Consider the following 20,364-nt stretch of genomic DNA (forward strand, 5'->3'; position numbering starts at 1 on the left):
TTAATGAAAATGAATAAACAACTAGTAAAATTACAATAATCACAAGAAGAAAAATCCTGATAAAGACAGAAATGATAGGATAAAAGTCAAAAAAAAAATTAATACCATATTGTTCAAGCTACCAGGCTACGTGTGTTCACTTCAGTGGAATTTTCAAAACAAATTTCACTGGATTTGAAATCAACCGAATTCCCGGAAAATATAATTACTCTAATTAGGGCCTAAAAGTTTAACTTTTAATTGTTCATAATTTGTGGTTAAGTGTTACAGAAAAATTAAAAAAGTAAGTTTAGGTTTAAAATACTATGAAATTTCGTTTTCACTCTGTTTTTTCAATTTTGACTTTTTACCTATTGTCTAACAGAGATAAAAAGAATCATGCAATAACCCCCTGTCTCTTGTGTCTTTGAGAAATCGAAACCGATTTAAGCTAGCACTACATACTACAATAAGGGTTTCAGTCTGTATTGTGATCGGCAACTTAAATCTCACTCGCGCAGTGGAGAAACAAACATCAAGTTCAAAAAATTTATGACTCTGCTGCAGGGGACAGGCTGCATTCTAAATTTTTTTTCTCCAATTCAAATGGCCAATAAACACTAAAGCTGGTTCTAAAAATGTCTTCAAGGATAACTCAGTATAAGCACAAAGCTCTTGATAACTCAGAGCTTAGAAGGAGAAGAGAAGAAGCTGGTGTACAAATCAGAAAAGCTAAAAGAGAAGAACAGGTTTGAACTTTTAATCAGTTTGTTTATTATTTAACTTCCATAAATTTTGTATTTTAGATTGGACATTCTGTTAGATGTTTTTTTTTATCTATAGTAGACCGATTCCTCAAAAGCTGCCCGGGCAGCTTGGACAAATTCATGTGTATTTCAAAAAATGCATAGTTGCCAAGTTTCACAAAATTTTGAATGTGAGCAAAGAGGTGGGAATGATGTGAATTGATAATATGCAAGTTGCGAGTTGGTCCTGCGAGTTGTGAGTTGGTCCTGCAAGTTGCAAGTTGCTATCAAATATGCGAGTTGCAAGTTACGAGTAGTTACGAGTTACGAGTTGCTATTTTAAGTAAATAAAAGTAAGTGCGATTTGCGAGTTGAAAATTTCATGTTAAGACATCAAAATCGCAAGTTGCAGATTAAAATCGCGAGTTACAGATTAAAATTGCGAGTTAAAAAATTAAAAGTGCGAGTTGAAAAATCTAAAGTGCGAGTTGAAAAATCTAAAGTGTGAGTTGAAAATTAAAATCGCTAGTTGCAAATTAAAATCGTGAGTTGAAAAATCAAAAGAAAAATTAAAATAGAGAGTTGAAATGAAATTTTGTTTTTGTGCTTTCTTAATTACATGAATTTTGCAGTTTTACAGATTGTTTTTTCGCACGCGTCTATTTTATGCATTCGAAATATTCGAAAATGTTGCAATCATAACATAATAAATAGTTTCATTTGGGATTTTTGCTTTGAAAAGAACATCATATTTAAATTATTGTGATTTTATTACCGTAGGACGGGGTGAATCGGATAGAATTGGAAGGTTTTGGGCAAATTGCCTCTTCCTGAAAGACCTGCCACCTAATTATACCGCAGAACTTGACGAGTGGGGTCTAATTCGCGAGTTTAGAAAATTTCATTTTCAAAAGTTTCTTCTACGAGGAACAATCTTCAATCGAATACAAGAAAATCGAGTCACTCGTTTCGGGGTGAAATGGATAGAATTTGACGGGGCGCCATTCAGAACATAAACAAAACATTATAGAGAATTTTGTGGTGGAGCAATACCATTTTTCAAAAATTACGTTTTGCCGAAGTTATAATTTGAATTCATGCAATTCTCACAAAGTAATTATTCATTAGATGGAGAGTCATAAAAATGTAATACCTAAGGGAAATGTATTTGGGTAATACGTTTAGTATCATTGATAATAAAATTTTGATTAGTGTGCGCTATGAAAAGTGTTGGTTGAATGCACGATAGAAAGTGCAATGTAAGAAAATTAAACGTCTCTGAAAGGTCTGACTACATCAGCTTAAATCCTAGTTTGTTTTTTTATTTAACGCTTGCGTTTCGTTCCAGAGAAAATTAAAAGGGACAAGTAAACAAATGTTAAAAAAGAAGAACATTAGAGAAACTGGACAACTTACGAAAATATCAAATTTTCTTCGAAGCATCGACCGATAGAGTCAACAAACACATGGTCGTTAGTTATATGGTCGTTATATTCCGCAGTTACGATAGATAGCGTTGAATTTAAAAGCAGAAATCGTACCCAGCAGGTGCGTATTTCTTTTAATCCCAGAAGAGACTAGCATACCCACACCTCTGTTTCACATTCACAGGCTAGGTTAGGTTAATAGAAAATTCACCCGAAAAAACCCATTGTACATATCCCATTGTTTTACGGACGTTATAAAAGAACGTTCTTTTGACGTTGAGCGTCCATAGAATACCCCTGTCTCAAGTATCCACTGGACTTCTACTAATGCCCCATGAAAATCTAACTTTTTCCAGTTTCGCAGCGATACTGGGTGTGATATAACTGAGCCGATAATAAGAGTAGAGAAATTAAACCCCTGTATCAGTGACCCGGTCACAGATCCCGTCTCGATGGAAACCGGTGAAAAAATTACAAAGAATGACCTAACTCTAACACGTTCACTGTCAAGCCACTTTAAGAATTTTGACCTCATCGAATTTCATCGAAAGTTTGACTTTCAGAGGCTCTGGTGGCCTTGGTTCTGCTTTAAGTGCGTACAAATTGTATACCGATCGACGCAGAATTTAAAGAAGATTCCAAAAATACAAAAACGAAGCATGCAAAAGTATTTGTATCTAAGGTTATGGCCCTTGGAGAACTGTCGGTATTTTGACACCTCTGCTACAACAAGGTCAACCCGGTCAAAATCGAAAAAAAATTATTAATGAATTCTAGGAATAATGCTTAAAAGTGAATTTTTCCGTACTCCAGTGAGAATTAAGAGATTACAAATACAGACCCGGTGTGTGTGACGTTTTACTTGTTTCATAACTTCTCCGAGATGGTCAATTTCAAATTTTCACTGAGTTACTGAGACAGGGGTATTACGGTGGCACAGAATTCATAACCAGCGTGGACTCGCCATGAACATAAAAACAGGAGACAGTATTAATTCTATATGGTATTCAATGTTCAGATACATAGTATATCGTAGTTGGCAGCAAACTTTTTAAGCTCTTATTTGGAAATATGTACTTTTTATTCTTTTCTTAGCGCAAGAAAGTACTTTATAACATTGTCTCTCTCAATGCCCGGTGAGAACTTTTATACCCTTTGGGAAAATGAAGGATAAAAAAACGGTAAGGAATATAGAAAATAAAACTTTCTTGGGTTCTTAAATGTCTGGGCCATATTTTCTCACTGGGCCGATTATTTATTGCCAATTGTACCACTAGGAAGGGGCTCCAACGTGTCATACTTTTTTGCCCCTTTTTCCAACTTCCGCTTGCAGAAATATTTGCACCCCTGTCTCAGAGTCAGAGATGATTTAAGCCAGGGAATGCGAGACCTCCAAGAGAATGAACAGCATATTAACGAACGGGAAATTATGTCTTGATTCATACTGTACCCTGTCTCATTATCAAGCTTTTAGAAAAAATCCCTTTCGTCAAAGGCATTTCCTAGGTAGGAGGAGAGATTGAGGCGTCCATTTCTTTAATAAACGTTCTTATCCTGTTGTAAAGTGTTTGTAGCCTTACCCTTCCCACTATCTTCTTCTGGAAAATGATATAACACATAAACTTTTAAATTATCACTATACAAAAAAGACATTGTATTCACATGAACAACAATGAACAATGAGTGACTATTAACATTTGAACATTTATTCCTAGCTACTCTGAACACTAACAAGCCTCTTGGGATAGTGGGGCAGTAATTAAAAATGACATGATGACGGCAGTTGATATTTTTTAATTATTCAATAATTAACTCCTTTCCATTTCTCGGTTCCGTATCACTTAACAACGCCCTCAACTTGGGGCGCAAATGGGCGATTCGCATTTTAACGCGAACAATTTTCCGCCCTAACTTTAGAATGAAAATACGAAGAATATACATTGTTTTTGGTTTAGTGAACCAAAGATTGTATACAACTGGCTTTCGTAGAACACAATGCCAAAGGAATCTCCAATCACGATCGCTTCATTATTTCTTATTCGGCATTTCAAAAAAGGGTCCGAAAATCAGAAGGTTTTCTTCTTCAATTTCCGAAGAACATGTTCCAAATCTTCGAAGCCATATTTTCCGATAGCTTGATTGATCAGTGAACGGGATCTGAAAGAGAATGGAAAAAGACATCGTCAGTGAAGTATGAGAGGCGATTAAACAAATTATCCGATTCACCCCGGGTATCCGATTCACCCCGTCCTACGGTATTAAAAAAACTTTGAGAATGAAGTAAAATTATAAATTGAAAGAGGTATCTATATATGTATAGGGAAATGAAATGCTTTGTTTGCTTCAGTTTTCACACACAGTAGACTTTTCCTAAATGGTGATTCATGGAAATGGAGTTTTTATTTAATTTGGAGATGAAAAATGCCCAAAAGAAAATGAGTAGAAAACATATCCCGTCCGCGGTGATTCGTAAAAAAATGGATTTCTTTTTCGAATTTTTTCTTCCACCGACACTATCAAATTCTCTGCAAGCTTTTTTGTGCGTAACGTCAATTTTCACAAGCAAGATTATTTTATATAAGGCGCCAATCACAAGTATCTTCATTTCGCATCATCGTTGGATCTAAAAAGTGAGTTGGTCGGTCGGTCGGTAGAAAATTTTTCGGGTTTTCTTAAAATTGGTCTGTGAGGCGGTAAAAGGTAAAAGGGCTTTAACTGAGGCGGCAGGAGGCCCACTCGCGTGTATGTTTTGCGTGGTTTCAGATTATGAAGTTTAAACACTGTGATCTTTGACACATAATGGCACGTGTAATGATAAACAAAGTTAAAATTCTGCGAATGCGCTAGAAATCGGCAATAATAAAATTTTTGAGCAAAGGAAACGTCATCAAAACAAAAAGTACAAAAATTTTACTGACTCTCCGACTCAATTTTACTCAATTTTCAGGAGTTGGTCGGGCGACGCGAAACAAAGATATTTGTGATTGCCGCCTAAGTGAAAAGTGACAAATCTTTGAGGCAACCAAGCTGTCATAACTGTCATAAAGAGAAATATTATAAGTTATAGATATTTATAGCTTAGTAAAATACCCTATGTATTCATGTATTGAATTGGTAATCTATTTTTCTATCTATTGATATTTTTTGAGTTTCGAAATAACAAAACTAGCGAAAAATAACTCTAGAATGTAAAAGAAGGAAGAAAACTTGAGTTAAAACACGAAATAACGATTTTGATTTTGATTTGCAACTCGCCATTTTAATTTGCAACTTGCACTTTTGATTTTTCAACTCGCAATTTTTATTTGAAATGAAACTCGCACTTTTGATTTTTCAACTCGCAATTTTAATTTGCAACTCGCAATTTTAATCTGCAACTCGCAATTTTAATCTGCAACTCGCGATTTTAATCTGCAACTCGCGATTTTGATTTCTTAACGTGAAATTTTCAAGTTGCAACTCGCACTTTTATTTGGTTAAAATAGCAACTTGTAACTTGCAACTCGCAAAAACCAACTCGCAACTCGCATATTTGATAGCAACTCGCAACTTGAGAACTAACTTGCAACTCGTATGTTAAAAATCCACGGGAATGACCTTCACTGCACACTGGTCAAAAATACCAAAAAGTTTTGTCCAGAATAATTTTAATAATACTTTAGGCACTGGACAAAAACACCGGTCAGTTTCAGTTTAGGAGGGGGACTTCAATATTCCAGGATTACAAATTTACCAGCTTATTAGCGAATTTTGCCTTGCTAACCAGTAACCCAAATCTCGCAACCTCTTTTTTACCTTAAGTAAGATCAAAATAAGAGTTTTTCAACGTTGAAAAAAACATTGCTGAAATTTTTTCATCTTAACGAGATGGATTCTCAATCAGCCCAACTACAAAATACATCTTTTGGTCAATGAGTTTTTTTCTGAAGTTCTTCCTTCAAAGTATAGTCGTTTATAGGTCAGTCAAACCATCGAGCAATCGAACTAATCGAACAGTTATAGAACCGAGTAATCTCGGTAAAGTTCGATTGAGTTTGATAACTGTTCGATGTGTTCGATTTCAATCCGTAGACCTCGACCACCACTCGTTCTCAGGGGCGGCTACAAATGCACCATCAGGGTTGGGCAGAAGTAGTTGGCGCCCGCCCCGTAAAACAAACAGCGTTATTGAGGACCTACAAACTAATAGAACTCTATTTGAACTCTAAACGAACTTAATCGAACAATATATCGTTATCAAACTATAATTGAACAGTGATTTCCAGTATAGTTCAATTACTATGCAATTTGGTTCGGTAATGGAACAATTATCATTCGATTAGTTCGATGAAATACGATTGTTCAATTACAAAAATTGGTTTGATAACGTTTGGTTCAGTTCGGTTAACATCGTCTGGAGAATGCAACGGTGCATTCTGGTCTATTGAATACCTATTAAATTACTCCACTATATTACTTTCTCTCAACCAGTACAAATGGGATAAATGTTCTTGTCCCTAGGTAACTGCTGTGTTGTAAACAGTAAAGGGATTACTTTAAGTTGACAGTCTAATGTCAACATCCCTCTTCTAACTTTGAGACCCTTCTTTAGAGCTAGGAATAATAGAAAGGTCAGAATCGCTGATAAAAACTTTTTTTTTTTGCTTAGCGATCAGAGAGGAAAAAATCTTTTGTCTATCAGTGATCCCAACCTATCTATCATTCTTACCTCTAAAGAAGTGTGTCAAAATTAGAAGAGGGATGTTGACTTTAGATCAAGTTACGGTAGTTATTCAAATGACTGTTGTGTTCTCCCAAAAGACAATATCGATCACTTTTGTTTTCCCCTTGAGCACGCAAAAAATGATTAGCTTGCATTCTCGCGTGGGAAAGATGAGGTGGCAATCTTATTTTGTAAGTGTTATTTGAAAGATAGAAACAGTATACTGTATTGAATATTATAACTGATTATAAACTTATTCATTTTTAGATTTTCTTTTTCGTTCTTTCCCGTGCGAACATCTGCACGGCATTTCAGACTTTACGTGTCGAACCGGGTTCTGGGTCTACTTTTTGAAAATTTTTGTTTTTTTATACTTGATGTTTGTCTTGTTCTTGTCTCTTTGAACTTGTTTGTTTTGTCTGTTGTTTAATAACCCCTTTTTTGTTTCTTTGTATTTGTGAGCAAGTTTTTGTTTATTTTTCTATGTTTGTCAGTTTGTTTGGACTGCGGGTCGGTTCAGGGTTATGGAATCTAGGGGAGGCTGAGTGTTGGACGTCCTTAAAACATGTTTAAAGCCGCTGCGCCTGTCGCAAGTGGGGGACTCCAGATTGCATTACATATTTGTTGGGTTTTTAAGTGGTTTTTGGTGTTTGTGTTTATGTGATTGTGTTTCTGCTTTTGGCTTTTTAAACTTTATGTCTATTGGTTTGTTGGTTCTTTTTCGCATAAAATTCTCATTTTCGCCGGAAAGACAGTATTTCTTGAATTTCTCGATTTCACACTGATGCAAAATGACAATACCTAAAATGTGACGGAGCCCAATTTTCGAAAGACGGCCGAAAATGCCGGAAATATGCCAGGAAAAACCGGTTTTGCACATTTTCATTGGACTTTTTTCTTACATTTCTTTGTTTTTTCACGCAAAAAAAACATTGATAACAATGCTCACCATCAAGCATGATTCGATTGTCAATAAAACTGATTTTTTCCCTACTCCCCTTCCGACTCCCCCTATCAACAATCAATAATGAATTTAATGTGTTATGTATTTTCGCACAATGCTATATTTTCTGACTGATTTTTTTCATTTTTCTCCTTATTGCTATCTAACTTTCATCGTTAGGTAGGTCCATTCAGCATGTGGCTTGTTGGACCTACCCCGGTGGAGGTCCTATAAATTAACCTATGTTTGTTCGTCCCTCCGTTCGTCTGTTACCAACTTTTATCAGGATTGAATCATAGGAATCTTTTGATTTTTGGTATAAAGGTGTAAAATGGTGGTTGCCAAAATGTGACGGAGCCAGATTTTGGAATAAAAAAATTTTGGGGCAAATTTGGGCCAAAAAACGGCTAAAAAACGGGTTTTTTGTACTTTGTGAAAAATTGGATCATTAATTTTTTCTGAATTTTTGCATGAAAGTAGGGTACCATCATAGGTAAAAGATGGCTCAAGCAGATTTTTGCAAAAAAATTTTGTTGGCTCAAAAAACGCATCTTTATCTATAAGAATCACTATTAATAAGCATACATCAATGTTCTTATTCAAATTACTCAATTTTTTTATGAGATAGATGTTTTTTTTGCTCACGAGGGCTTACTTTTGAAAAATATGTGTGTTTAAACATGCAATTTTGGTTGCCTGGCGTGTTTTTATAGAAAAACTGGCCAAATTCCATATTTTTTATAAGCACATTATCAATTACTTAGGTATTAGCTTTTCTCGAGATTGGCTCTTTCATTCTTTATGATTTTTTACACAAAGATGCATAACTATAAACCCTTGAATGTGACGGACACTGATATTTGAAAAAAAATGTTTTTGGGCAAATTTGGGCCAAAAAACGGCTAAAAAGGGTTTTTGAACTTTGTGAAATATTGGTTCATTGTTTATTTCTGAATTTTTGCATGAAAGTAGGTAAAAGATGGCCCAAGCAGATTTTTGTAAAAAAAGAATTTTTTAGCTCAAAAAACGCATGTTTATCTATAAGAATCGCTATTAATAAGGATACATCAATGTTCTTAGTCAAAGCAAATTACTCAATTTATTGATGAGATAGATGTATTTCTTGCTCACGAAGTCTTGAATATGAAAGAATATTTCAAGGGCATGAAATTTTGGTCTCTAAACGTTTTTTTTATAAGAAACAAACGACTAATTTTAATAGATCGTCACTATTTGTGTTCTGAATGATTGTTTAACGGTCATGCTCACGTAGATATCAATTATATGTGTTAAATGCATAACCAGGTAGGTCCATAAAAGTATCACTTGTTTACTTATTTTTTCAACATGGCGTCCGCCCGCATGACTTTTTTCTTTGTCACCCAGTTGACCAGACGTAACATTTTTTAAAGTCGACCTGGTAATAATTTACATTTATCAGATAGTTCTTAGATTTATTTTTTTCCATTTCAGCTGCAAAAACGAAGGAATGTCCAACCAGATTTGGAAGAAAGTCCTGGGCTTGATGGTGTCTCTGTAGGTTAAGAAATGTTTCCTAGGTTAATTATTTGATTAATTATTCAATTAGAGTGTTTACCAGGCAATCTGGCAGTTGAAATTTTCAAATATCTTGCATGTTATAAGCGTAGTCTGTACGCTTATGCAAGTTCAACTTAATGTAGGCGCATATGAATGCTGGCCAAAATTCCAAGTACCCAGTCTTCTTCAGTCCGTGTCAGCTTTACTTATTATGAATTGAATTTTGTGTTCAAGTCCAGCCAAGTTAAAAAAAACTTTTGTTCACTATTGTACAATTTTTTTAAGACTTTTTTCTCAATATCTAGTTTCCAATGCAATTCAAAATTGTGTTGTTCAGCTGTTAACAGTCAAGAAAAATGGTTGGATTTTTCACTGGAATTGAATCATCCCAGCCCCTTAAATGATTTGAATTATTTTTTAATTCATCCATTCTATTTTTCGATTCAGCTCCTCAATGAGTTACCAAACATTTTGAATTCGTTGATGTCAAATGATCCTGTTCAAGCTACATTCATGCTTAGAAAGTTGCTGTCTCAAGGTAAGGATAACATAATGAAAAGAAATTGCACGGTTTTTCACCTTGGGTTGACCAATTTATTAACTAAAGGTGAATTATATTCAAGCCTGCAAAGTGAAGTTGAATATTGTTCTTGTGGGTTAATAAATCTTTTATTACATTTATATAAGCAGTTATGAAATGTATCAGTAAAATGCACCAAATCAAAATGGAAATGAATTTCAAAGGAAATTCTTAATGAAACAAAGTATTTGAGGGATATTTATTACCACATTCTGATATTAGGGTGTATGCAAGACATTGTACATGGGGTAGTGAAGTTACTTACATGAATAAGCACTTGCAAGAGTCCTCTTAACTTACTCACTCTTTATACAGTGGAACCTCTAATTAGCGGACACCATCGGGGAAAGGGGTTAGTGTCCGCTAATTAGAAGTGTCCGCCTTTTAGAAACTTTTGATCTCGGAGCTCCAATTTTGAAATTAGGCCATCCCAGGGTGTCGAAAATACAAAATTGGGGTCTAAAGTACTTATCTGCAGACACTAGGCCATAGAAGAACAAGAGAAAGGTTATTAAAACGCAACAATTTAGTTTCAAACAAATAAAAGAAAATCTAGAAATATAATACCAAAATTTTAAATACAATTCGTTGAATGGGTCAAGGGAAAACTGGAAATTTGTAGAAATAGTTTGAATAATATAAGACTAATAAGTGCTTGAAATAAAAATATCTAAAAAATTTTTTCGATTTTGGACATCTGTGACCCGTTTGATATTCAATGTCCGCTAATTGGAGAGCTAAAATAGGGGTTTTGGCCATTTCATGCGAAAAAATTTGTCCGCTAATCAGAGGGTCCGCTAATTGAGTGTCCGCCTTTTAGAAACTTTTTTATGAGGATTTGACTAGGAAACAGCCGGGGAAAATGAAATTGTCCGCTAATCAGAGGTGTCCGCCTTTTAGAGTGTCCGGTAATTAGAGGTTTTACTGTATACATGAGTATTTAAGTAATTTCTCTGTCATGCCACACGCACAGGGTCAACAGTGTCTGATATAAATGCCATGGTAGGGGTATCTTAGAATCAGTAACTATACTGGGATAAGGTCCATCAGTCTGCATTGACGAGATCATCCTTCCTTTCATCTCCATTGTGGACTCAATGCTTGAACTAAGTTGAACTAAGTTTGTTGTTTCTACAGTTAGAGAGTCTAAATCTAAAAACTGATTAAGATCATAATAAGATCACAATAATTACTGTAATTAGAAAGATCCTGCATTATTTTTTTGTTTTGTTTTTCCCAACTTAGATACAAATCCACCAATAATGGAAGTCATCGAGGCAGGAGCAATTCCCATTCTTGTTCAACTTTTGCAAAGAACTGACAACCACATACTACAGGTATGATTTTGTTTTGATAAGGTTCTTATTCTTTTTGAAGACAGAAGTTTCTTTGTTGATGTGTGTAGTATTTATCTGTATTTCACAACTGAAAAATTTTCAAACAACTTTATGAAAACTATGCATCTTCAACGGGCTGATGAGCATACTTTGTTATGAATCGTTAAACTAATTAAAAAGTGATTTGGCTTTTCAGTTGAAATGTTTGATTATAATCATGTTTGCCTTTTTTCATACAAACTTTGGGCTAGGCTGAACTTGAAGACTAATTCCAAGGATCCTGTGAAACTGATTGGAAGACAGTTAAAACTCTTAATTCTCAAATTACTTGACTGTTAAAAAAAAAGTAGTTCTTCTCTCTCAGTTCGAAGCAGCATGGGCGCTGACAAATGTAGCATCGGGTACGTCTGAACAAACAGCTGTTATTGTTGAAGCGGGTGCAGTACCCATCTTCATCCATTTGTTACGATCACCTCATGAAGATGTCAGGGAACAGGTATATATGAAAAATTTCTTTTTTTTAAACCATTTGGTGAGAAGGGAGAAGGGCTAGTTTAGGCCAGAACTTAGAACAAATTTTGTGAAAGTGATGGTTTTTTGCCCCTTTTTAAGTAATGTGGTAAATGTGTAAAGGTCGCAATTTTGGTACACCTGTTCCTTCCGCTAGGCCAAAAAATTATCATCTTCAAAATGTCTTTAAAACTATTTATTTTGTTAGAATAATCATGGCTCCGCCCCCCCCCCCCCACTTATTTGGGGGGGGTGTAAATCTCAAATTGGCTTAAAAGTGGGTGGGAGCTGTCTCATTTTTTAAACTCAGGGGGGACCTAAAAAAGTGGGGGGAGCTGAAGGGCTACACTAAAGTTCTGGGGGGCTAATTAGGAAACTGTAAAATACCCCCTCACTATTGTTTTGGTTAATAAGTTAAGGATTTTTCTATTGAATTTATTATCTCTTACATTCTATCAAAATGTAGGGTAAAATGGCAGATTTCTACTGTTAAAATTCCAAAATTTTCTCGTTGCCCAACCATGGTGGGCAACATTTATTTAAATTTTCAATTTGGACCCCCAATTTTTTTAACCCCGCATTTTTATGATGTACATGAATTCTTTCTTCTCTCCCTCAGTTGGTTGACGTCCCATGTTGATACGTAAAAAAACTAGTAATAATACTACCAGAAATGACAGCAGCTTTTTTTGCTGGGACCTGAACCTTGAAAGCAATTTTTGCAGGGACCGGAACCTTTATATTTCAACTGGGACCTGAACCTTACTGAAAAGTGGGGGGACCTAAATCGTAGGGGGGACCTAAATTTGTTGGGGGGACCTAGAACCCCATTCGGAGCCATGATAATACCTCTAGAATGAAAATCCCTCCCAGCATCCTCTCAATTCGTTGGAACAGCCTGATTACCTAGTTGGTCAAGAATAATAGCTTGAACAATACAAACTAGGAAATTTTGTTTTCCCACTGATCCGACATATTTATATGTGATGAAACAGGATGAAAGCCATTAAAAACAGCCAATATTTACTGTCAAAAGCTAAAGATTTCAAGTAAGAAAGTGCAAAAAGAGTAAAGATTTTTTCACCCTTCCCGGCCTTTAATTTAAATTTTGGAACTGTCATTATCTCTTAGGCTGTTTGGGCTCTTGGCAATATAGCTGGTGATAATCCACAATGTCGAAACTTTTGCTTAGAATGTGGTATCATGGAACCCTTGTTACAGTAAGTATTTCTTATGTTATTTTTAAAACCCTAATTCATGATTTGGGGTTGAAACTAAATTTAATGATTTTTACGAACATTTTTTGCCTTTTAAAAAGGCGTTGCATTCGATGCTATTCCGACTAATATCTTTCTTTAGTAAACTTTTTTCCAATAAGATATTTATTTCATGCGGTTGCAGTAATCTTACTCTACATTTATGACGATGGGAACCGTCTAGTGTTCCCTATTCAGTTTTCAAAGCTTTATTGTGTCCGAAAGGTTCTTTCATTCAAAATGTGAGTTGATTCGAACCTTTGCGAATTATTCTTGTGCTAAAATAGATTTTCTGTCCTTAAGAAATACGAATCAAAAATTATCAAAAATTATCTTGATGGCTTTAACATAACAGCGTGCGGAATATTATTAAATTTGTACAAGCTCTTGATCATGTAATAGGCTGCTTATTTAAGAGTGCCATTTTCTTAATTTTTCATTTTTTCTTGAGTTTGTTTTGTTGCTGTGCTGATTCATCAGTTTGCTACTTTTCTCCTTGTCACGTTGAATTGGTGATATGATTTCTTTTTTGGTTTGAATTTTTTTAACTTTTAGCTTAACATGTGTTGTTTCTGAATTTCAATAAGCTTTTTCAGATATATTAGCGACTGTACAGAAACCTTTGCTTTGAAAATCTTAACAATTGATAGTGCAATGCTGGTAATTTTCACTAGCTTTCCACTAAATTTCCTGCTTAAAATTTTTGACAAATATTTTTTTCTCATTCCATTATTTAGACTTCTTAGTCAAGATATTGCTATCAGTACTTTACGGAATGCTGTTTGGTGTCTGTCCAATCTATGCAGAGGAAAAAGTCCACCACCAGAGTTCAGCCAGGTATCGCCTTCACTGCCAACGCTGGCGAAATTGCTGTTCCACGAGGATAAATTCGTCTTGACAGACACTTGTTGGGCTGTTGCTTATTTGTCAGATGGACCTAATAAAAAGATTCAAGCTGTCATTGATGTTGGGGTCTGTCGAAGATTGGTTGAACTTTTAGAGTAATTTTTGTGTACCTTAATTTCTGTTAGATAGATAGTTGATTTCCTTACTTTATTTCCTTTTTTGAAAAGAGATTAAACTTTTTTCCTTTGATTGGTTTTAAATGGGGAGTGGTGGCCGAGTTGTGTTAAGTGGAAGCGCGTTAAGCTTATGGTCATAATGTTTAAGCGTGATGCAATGACAGTCTAGGTCACATAAGAATCTACTGTTATCGGAAGGAAATAAAACTAGTACATAGCTATTATGCCACCTTTGAAAAAATATGACTACATAATTCTGTAATAAAGGGTATTATAACTTTATTTAAAAGTGTCAAATCGTCGACAAAACGACATGTATGGGAGACCAAAGAATAAATATACATTACGGTGATTTTTTCATTTTAGACATCCAAGGAGTAAAGTGGTATCAGCAGCATTAAGAGCTGTTGGAAATATAGTGACTGGTGATGATCTTCAAACACAGGTTAGAAAAATCGTATTCAATAGAGAAAAAACTTTTCTCAGTAATGTACGATGTCGGAAAAAAGTGACATCGCTTAACGAAGAATTTTTTTCCTTACCCTTACCCTTATCCTTAGTGAGCACCTCACCAAAAAACGGGATTTTTCATCTCGTTTCTTGGTGAGTTCCACTTTGATGATTTTCGAAAAATAGAAGCCTTTCAAGTGATTTGACGCAAATTTGATTTTTTTGCTACTATAGGAGCTTCGAAAGTCTAAAGTGACGTCAAAAAAAAACGAAAACCTGGCTCGAAACATTCGAAACAGTCGCAAAGTGGAATAGACGTTAATTGCGTAGAAAAAACGTGGATGACGTCTAGTATAGACTACCTTATCCCTATCCCTATCCCTATCCCAGCGCGCGATTTTTTCTTCACTCTATTGAACCATGTCGAGGAAAAAGCCGTGGTCGTTTTGTTCAGACAACGGATCTTTTAACTGACAGAATTTTTTACGTTTGGTTATTTTTTTCGTTAAATTTGTATGTTCCAACCTTGAACGCTCATAGACTATTTCTTTTTTATTTGCTTAATTTCTAAGAAGAAAATTTGTTTTTTAACAGAAAGGTTTCGTATTAAATTTTTCTAGGTTGTACTGAATTGCAATGTGCTGCCGACGTTGATCAGCTTACTGAACTATCCCAAAGAACACATCCAAAAGGAAACTTGTTGGGCGTTATCCAATATCACGGCTGGTAATAAACAACAAATACAGGTATCATTCTGTGATCGCCCTGGAACCAAAATAAAAGTCATTGTCTGAATTCACCTATTAACCCTTACCCCCCTCAAATAGGCGGTCGCACCACTAAGGATTACCAATCAACGTACCTTGTTTAAACCTCTCAACCTTTGTACCAAAACTTCATGAAATAAGATTGATTCGAATTTACCAGGTTTAGATGTTGTCATGTCAATGCCATGCTCCCGTATACATATATTTGACCCTTGTAGGCTCGAACCCAGTTCCTCTTGAAGCGTCTGGTATAGGTGTATCATTTATTGAATTTATTGAACTTGTTTTTAAATTGGATCCTGATATTACTTCCTAGTAAAGAATACAAAAATAGCTCAGTCCTTTATAGAAATCAAACACTCAAAGGCTCAACTTAAAGACTTTCGTGAAACATTTCCTAAAACAAAGTAGGAGGATTTAGGAAGGTTGTGGAAATTAAAAAAATTGAGCTACACTTTCCTTTTGATATAATAGAAACAACTTTGGGCAATCAAAGGTTATGGGGTTGTCAAACGAACCCCGTCAAACGAGCCCCCCCCCCCCATCATGACCGTGAGCTTTGTTTGAGGAATTCACTTTTGCAAAACCTTTCTTCTTTACAGGCAGTAATAGATGCTAATATCGTACCATCCGTTTTAAACACGTTATCTAACGCGGATTATAAGACGAGGAAAGAAGCAGCTTGGGTTGTTGCTAATATCACGTCCGGCGGTTCAAATCAACACATCAGGTAGTTTGCATTTTCACAATAATACCTTTTATCATCACAACCTTTAATCTGGATCGCAGACCTCTACATAACCACAGGTAGTATAGTAAAGTATCGATAAGGAGCACGAATCCGTTAGTCGATAACAGCAGTCTACATAACCTTTATAAACGTCTTGATTTTCTCTATCTCTTAACCTCTCTCTTCAAAGTTTCAGGGAAAGTTAACTTGTTCGATCTTATTGGGCCAGATGGTGACCAGAAAAGATCGTTTTCAACTATTACCGCAAGGTCATTTGGAAATACACTTACAGTGGCCCTTCAATTTTTTTCGGACTTTTTTTCAATAAATTAGCGTTTTACGGAGTTAAGAAGTTTCAAAAAATGAAAAATTTTCTTCTTCGCCCAGCCACGGTGGGCGACTATTTTACCTAAGTTTAACAAATAACCGAGATGTAGTAGAATCAATTGTATGAATCAATTGTAATGTAGTAGATCAATTATAATTGGATCCAATCTTTTCTGGTTAATTTCACATGCTCAGATAGCGAAACGACCTTATCATTTATCAGCGCATTTTCATTTCTCGATTGTGTCTATGGTTTATGTCTAGTGTTGTTTGGGATTTAAATTAAATGTCCTAAAATTCACGAGTCAGTGTTTTGAAAGAATTCACGTTGATTTGAATTTACAGCGAGATTTAGTCTCGAAAATTGAACCGATCGAAGTATCGATGATGTATCAGCCAACCCTAACCCTATTTTGGACTCTTTCTGGAATAATTAGATCATTTTTATATTCTTATACATCGCTTGCCGGTTCACTGACTGAACAGCCAAGCAAAACTCCAATTCATGATATTCATGACATAATGTTTTTTCATGGAAACACTAGTAAGATGTGGCAAATTTAAGCCATAGAAAAGCTCGACTGTTCATTGAGTGAACCGGCAAGTGTTTCTGTAGAAAACAATACATGATAAATATCATGAATAGCTCATATTTATAAATTTTGATCAAAGTTCTTGAATTCTTTGTCTTGACTTTTTCCTTTTCATCATTTTTTTCTAGATACGTGGCGTCCTTAGATGCATTGAAACCACTTTCTGATCTACTCTCTGTTGATGACCCAAAGATTATAATAGTTTCATTGACCGCTATAGACAATATTTTAAGAATAGGTGAACAGATCGTTAAGGAAGCACAAAACTCTATTGTCAACCCTTACGCATTGCAAATCGAAGAGTGTTTTGGTAAGTCAAGTGTTATTTTATTTGTAGATTTTAAAATTATCGAGGCCAGGCGGTCTTAATCGATTTAATAGATCATCGATCGATTGTTAAAAAAAAATGGAAAATCAAGGACTAGCATTTGCCATGATTAGATTATCTATAAAGTTTTTACTATCCGAGATATTGAAAAGAAATTGGCTCAACAGCAACCTGGTTGCTGTATGTGAGAGGGTGGGGTTTCGATTCAAATGGCAGTTTGCGGTGGCAAATTTTTCTTGTATGAACTTTCTGTCTTGAAAAGAAAAAGCTACTAAGCCTTTCAAAAGAAACAAATTTTGAAGAAAAGTTCTATAACTATAAGTCTTATTTAAAAAAGCTTTAAGTAAGTCAACTTTTCAACTGTTTCTATTAATTGAATATATTTTCCATCTCTTTCAGGACTGGATAAAATCGAGTATTTACAGCAACACAGGAATAAAGAGATTTACGATAAAGCTTTTAACATTATAGAAAAATATTTCCATGACAGTGAAGACCAGTTAGATATCGACAATGCCGTGCAACCGGCCTCTTCTTCGGCCGGTTACGATTTTAGTGCCGGTGCCGCACTTGATACTCAAGGTGGTTTCAAGTTATGATATTGAGCATTGATATGGTTTTGATTCGGTTATCGGCTGAAATCAGTGGTGTGGTAAGATAGCTTGGATCGATAGCTATTAGTTGTTATTCGGCTACGAACACTGGCCATTATATATCCCTGGACCAAGCTATATCCGCCATCTTTGATCGAAGTTTTTTTTGAATTGGTACCCGTAAAGAAGCCATTGCAGTGTTAAAAATTAACGTCTAACGGCGCTACATCATCAAAAGTTTTTGAGGGAAAGTAGAAAGTAGCTCTCGATGCATTTACACCGCTATTGACTAGTGCCGCCATTAGGGTAACACTTTTCAAAAAACTCCGATCAAAGATTTTGCTTGGCTGGGATTGAGAAACTTGGTCCAGGGTATTAAGGATAGTAACTACGAAGTAGTGCGTTGAGAAAAAGGAAGTCTCCATTCATTTCATCCTTATGAAGCATACACGCCTTTCTGGTACTAATGCTTTCAGTTTAAAGTTGGTTTTTATTTAATTATTGTACCTGTTGGATACATTGAGCTTGTTGTTCAGCACTCAATTTTTTTAAACGAGAAACACTTTCATTTTCTATTCAAAAAATTCAAAATATAGTTTTCATTTTTTGTTTTCCATTAAATTTTTACAATTTATTCTATATAGAGTTTGTTTCAATTTTTTCAATACATAGCTTTTTATTTATTCCAAAGAACACATTCTCTTATCTTCAATTTATAGCAATGATTTTTTAATACCCAATAGCATACTATTTACTTGTTGCTAGGGACATGTTTTTTAATTGTTTCGTTTTTAGGGGTCTTGGGAAATCATCATTCATTTCCAATATAATGAATGAACTGAAATTATGCCCTGATGATGGTTGCGTGGAAAAGATAAACTTTAAAAATTTAAAAGAATTTTTTCTAAAGCTTAAATCTGAGCCAATACTTAGCATTTTAGTAGGAGCAAATACTTAGCATTTGGATTTAGAGGCTTGTATCTCTCTCAATTTTTCTGCTATGACTCTAATACTTTGCACATGCCTTTTTATACCTTATAAGATCAATATACCAACATAAGCAATCACTAAAAATGGTTGTATGGTCCCATTATGAGCATGTTTTTAGCATTGGGTGTGGCTTTTTTTTAATCCACCAGCACAGTTAAGATAAACACAAAAGAACTATGATATTGATATTATGCATACTTGAAGCATTCAAAAAGATAGAAAAACCAAATTTGGCCGATATAAAGCATTCCAGGGTCCTTTTATGAGCAAAAATTTAGCATTGACTGGACTTAGAGTTCTTGAAGGCTAAAAATTGAAAACCCGAAGGTTATTGTTAATTATTTCATAGCTCATTTAGGCGCTATTTGATGATTGGATCATCCACCAAAAACGAGCAGTATTTTAGCATTTTAACGGAAAATGTTAAATATTTGCTCGATTCTGGACCCTGAAAAGGTTTTGAACATCAAATAAGTCATCATTAATGTTTGATACACAATTGAACAGAACTTCATGAGGTTATTTTATGTTCCTAGGTCTCGAATTGAGCTGAATTTAGCAAAAATTAGACTAGGTGTAATGTTAATTTTAGTAAGAGAAGCAGAATAAATTGCAGTATTTCCAGTGGAAAATGCTAAATTTAGCTCCAAACGGGCCCTTTAACAGCTCAAATGTTTTATTGGTGTTAATAACTTGATTATTAAACTACTTCAAAGGAAGTTATGAAGGTTTTACACCCACTCCAGCCTTTTAATTAGGTGTTTAGAAACATACTACAATCAAGGTCATAATATTTGAGAAAAAAGGGAAATCCACCGGGAAGTTTTTGAACCACAATCGATTTGTAAGTGCTCTAAAGTAGGTTGGAAGGGTAGAGTTTTAACTCTGAGTTTTAACATGAGACTTAAGACAGTATTTTTAGTGGAAAGATGCTAAATTTAGCTCCAAACGGGCCCTTTAACAGCTCAAGTGTTATATTGGTGTTAATAACTTGATTATTCAACTATTTCAAAAGAAGTTATGGAAGTCTTATACCCAATCAAGCCTTTTACTTTGGTGTTTTGGCACTTATTGTCAATGGGGAAATAGGTGCTAAAAAAGTGCTCTAAAAAGGGCCCCACAATAGGAAAATGTGGGCCTTTTAACAATAGGCTGCTTTAGTTGCCATCCCTCTACGAGAATCATTGGTCAGATAGACAACTTCCTGGGTTTTTAGCTCTGATTTAGATCATTTTCCGAAACACATACAAATGCTAAAATTTGCTCCTAACTGGCTCCTACAACAGCTAGAATTTTGGGAAAAGAACTTTTTTGGGTCCTATCATTACTACTAACATCCTGTGAAAACTTCGGACCTCCAAGTTGCCCCAATCAAAATTTAGCTTCTTTGAAAATGCCAAAAACGAAACAATTAAAAAACATGTCCCTAGGGACAATTTAACTGAAACCTTTGAATGTTCCATGTTAGTTGTATGCTGTATAAGAAGAAGCATAACCTAAAAATAACAAGAAAATAAAGAAAATAGAGTCGATGTTGTAGAAATA

General features: G+C 35.0%; 1 protein-coding gene across 1 annotated transcript; it reads left to right on the top strand.

The window, feature by feature from the left end:
* The first annotated feature begins 486 nt into the window (after positions 1-486).
* Positions 487-18,541, top strand: LOC136814255 (importin subunit alpha-6-like). The gene is made up of 12 exons (XM_067070771.1): positions 487-728; positions 9,271-9,333; positions 9,784-9,874; positions 11,162-11,253; positions 11,618-11,749; positions 12,895-12,983; positions 13,757-14,020; positions 14,408-14,486; positions 15,112-15,237; positions 15,861-15,988; positions 17,037-17,218; positions 17,636-18,541. The coding sequence occupies exons 1-12, from the start codon at positions 618-620 to the stop codon at positions 17,833-17,835; spliced, it is 1,557 nt and encodes a 518-aa protein (XP_066926872.1). The 5' UTR covers positions 487-617; the 3' UTR covers positions 17,836-18,541.
* Positions 18,542-20,364: the final 1,823 nt, after the last annotated feature.

The sequence above is a fragment of the Clytia hemisphaerica genome, unplaced genomic scaffold (assembly GCF_902728285.1).
Source record: "Clytia hemisphaerica strain Z4C2 unplaced genomic scaffold, Clytia hemisphaerica genome assembly, whole genome shotgun sequence".
Lineage (NCBI taxonomy): Eukaryota > Metazoa > Cnidaria > Hydrozoa > Leptothecata > Clytiidae > Clytia > Clytia hemisphaerica.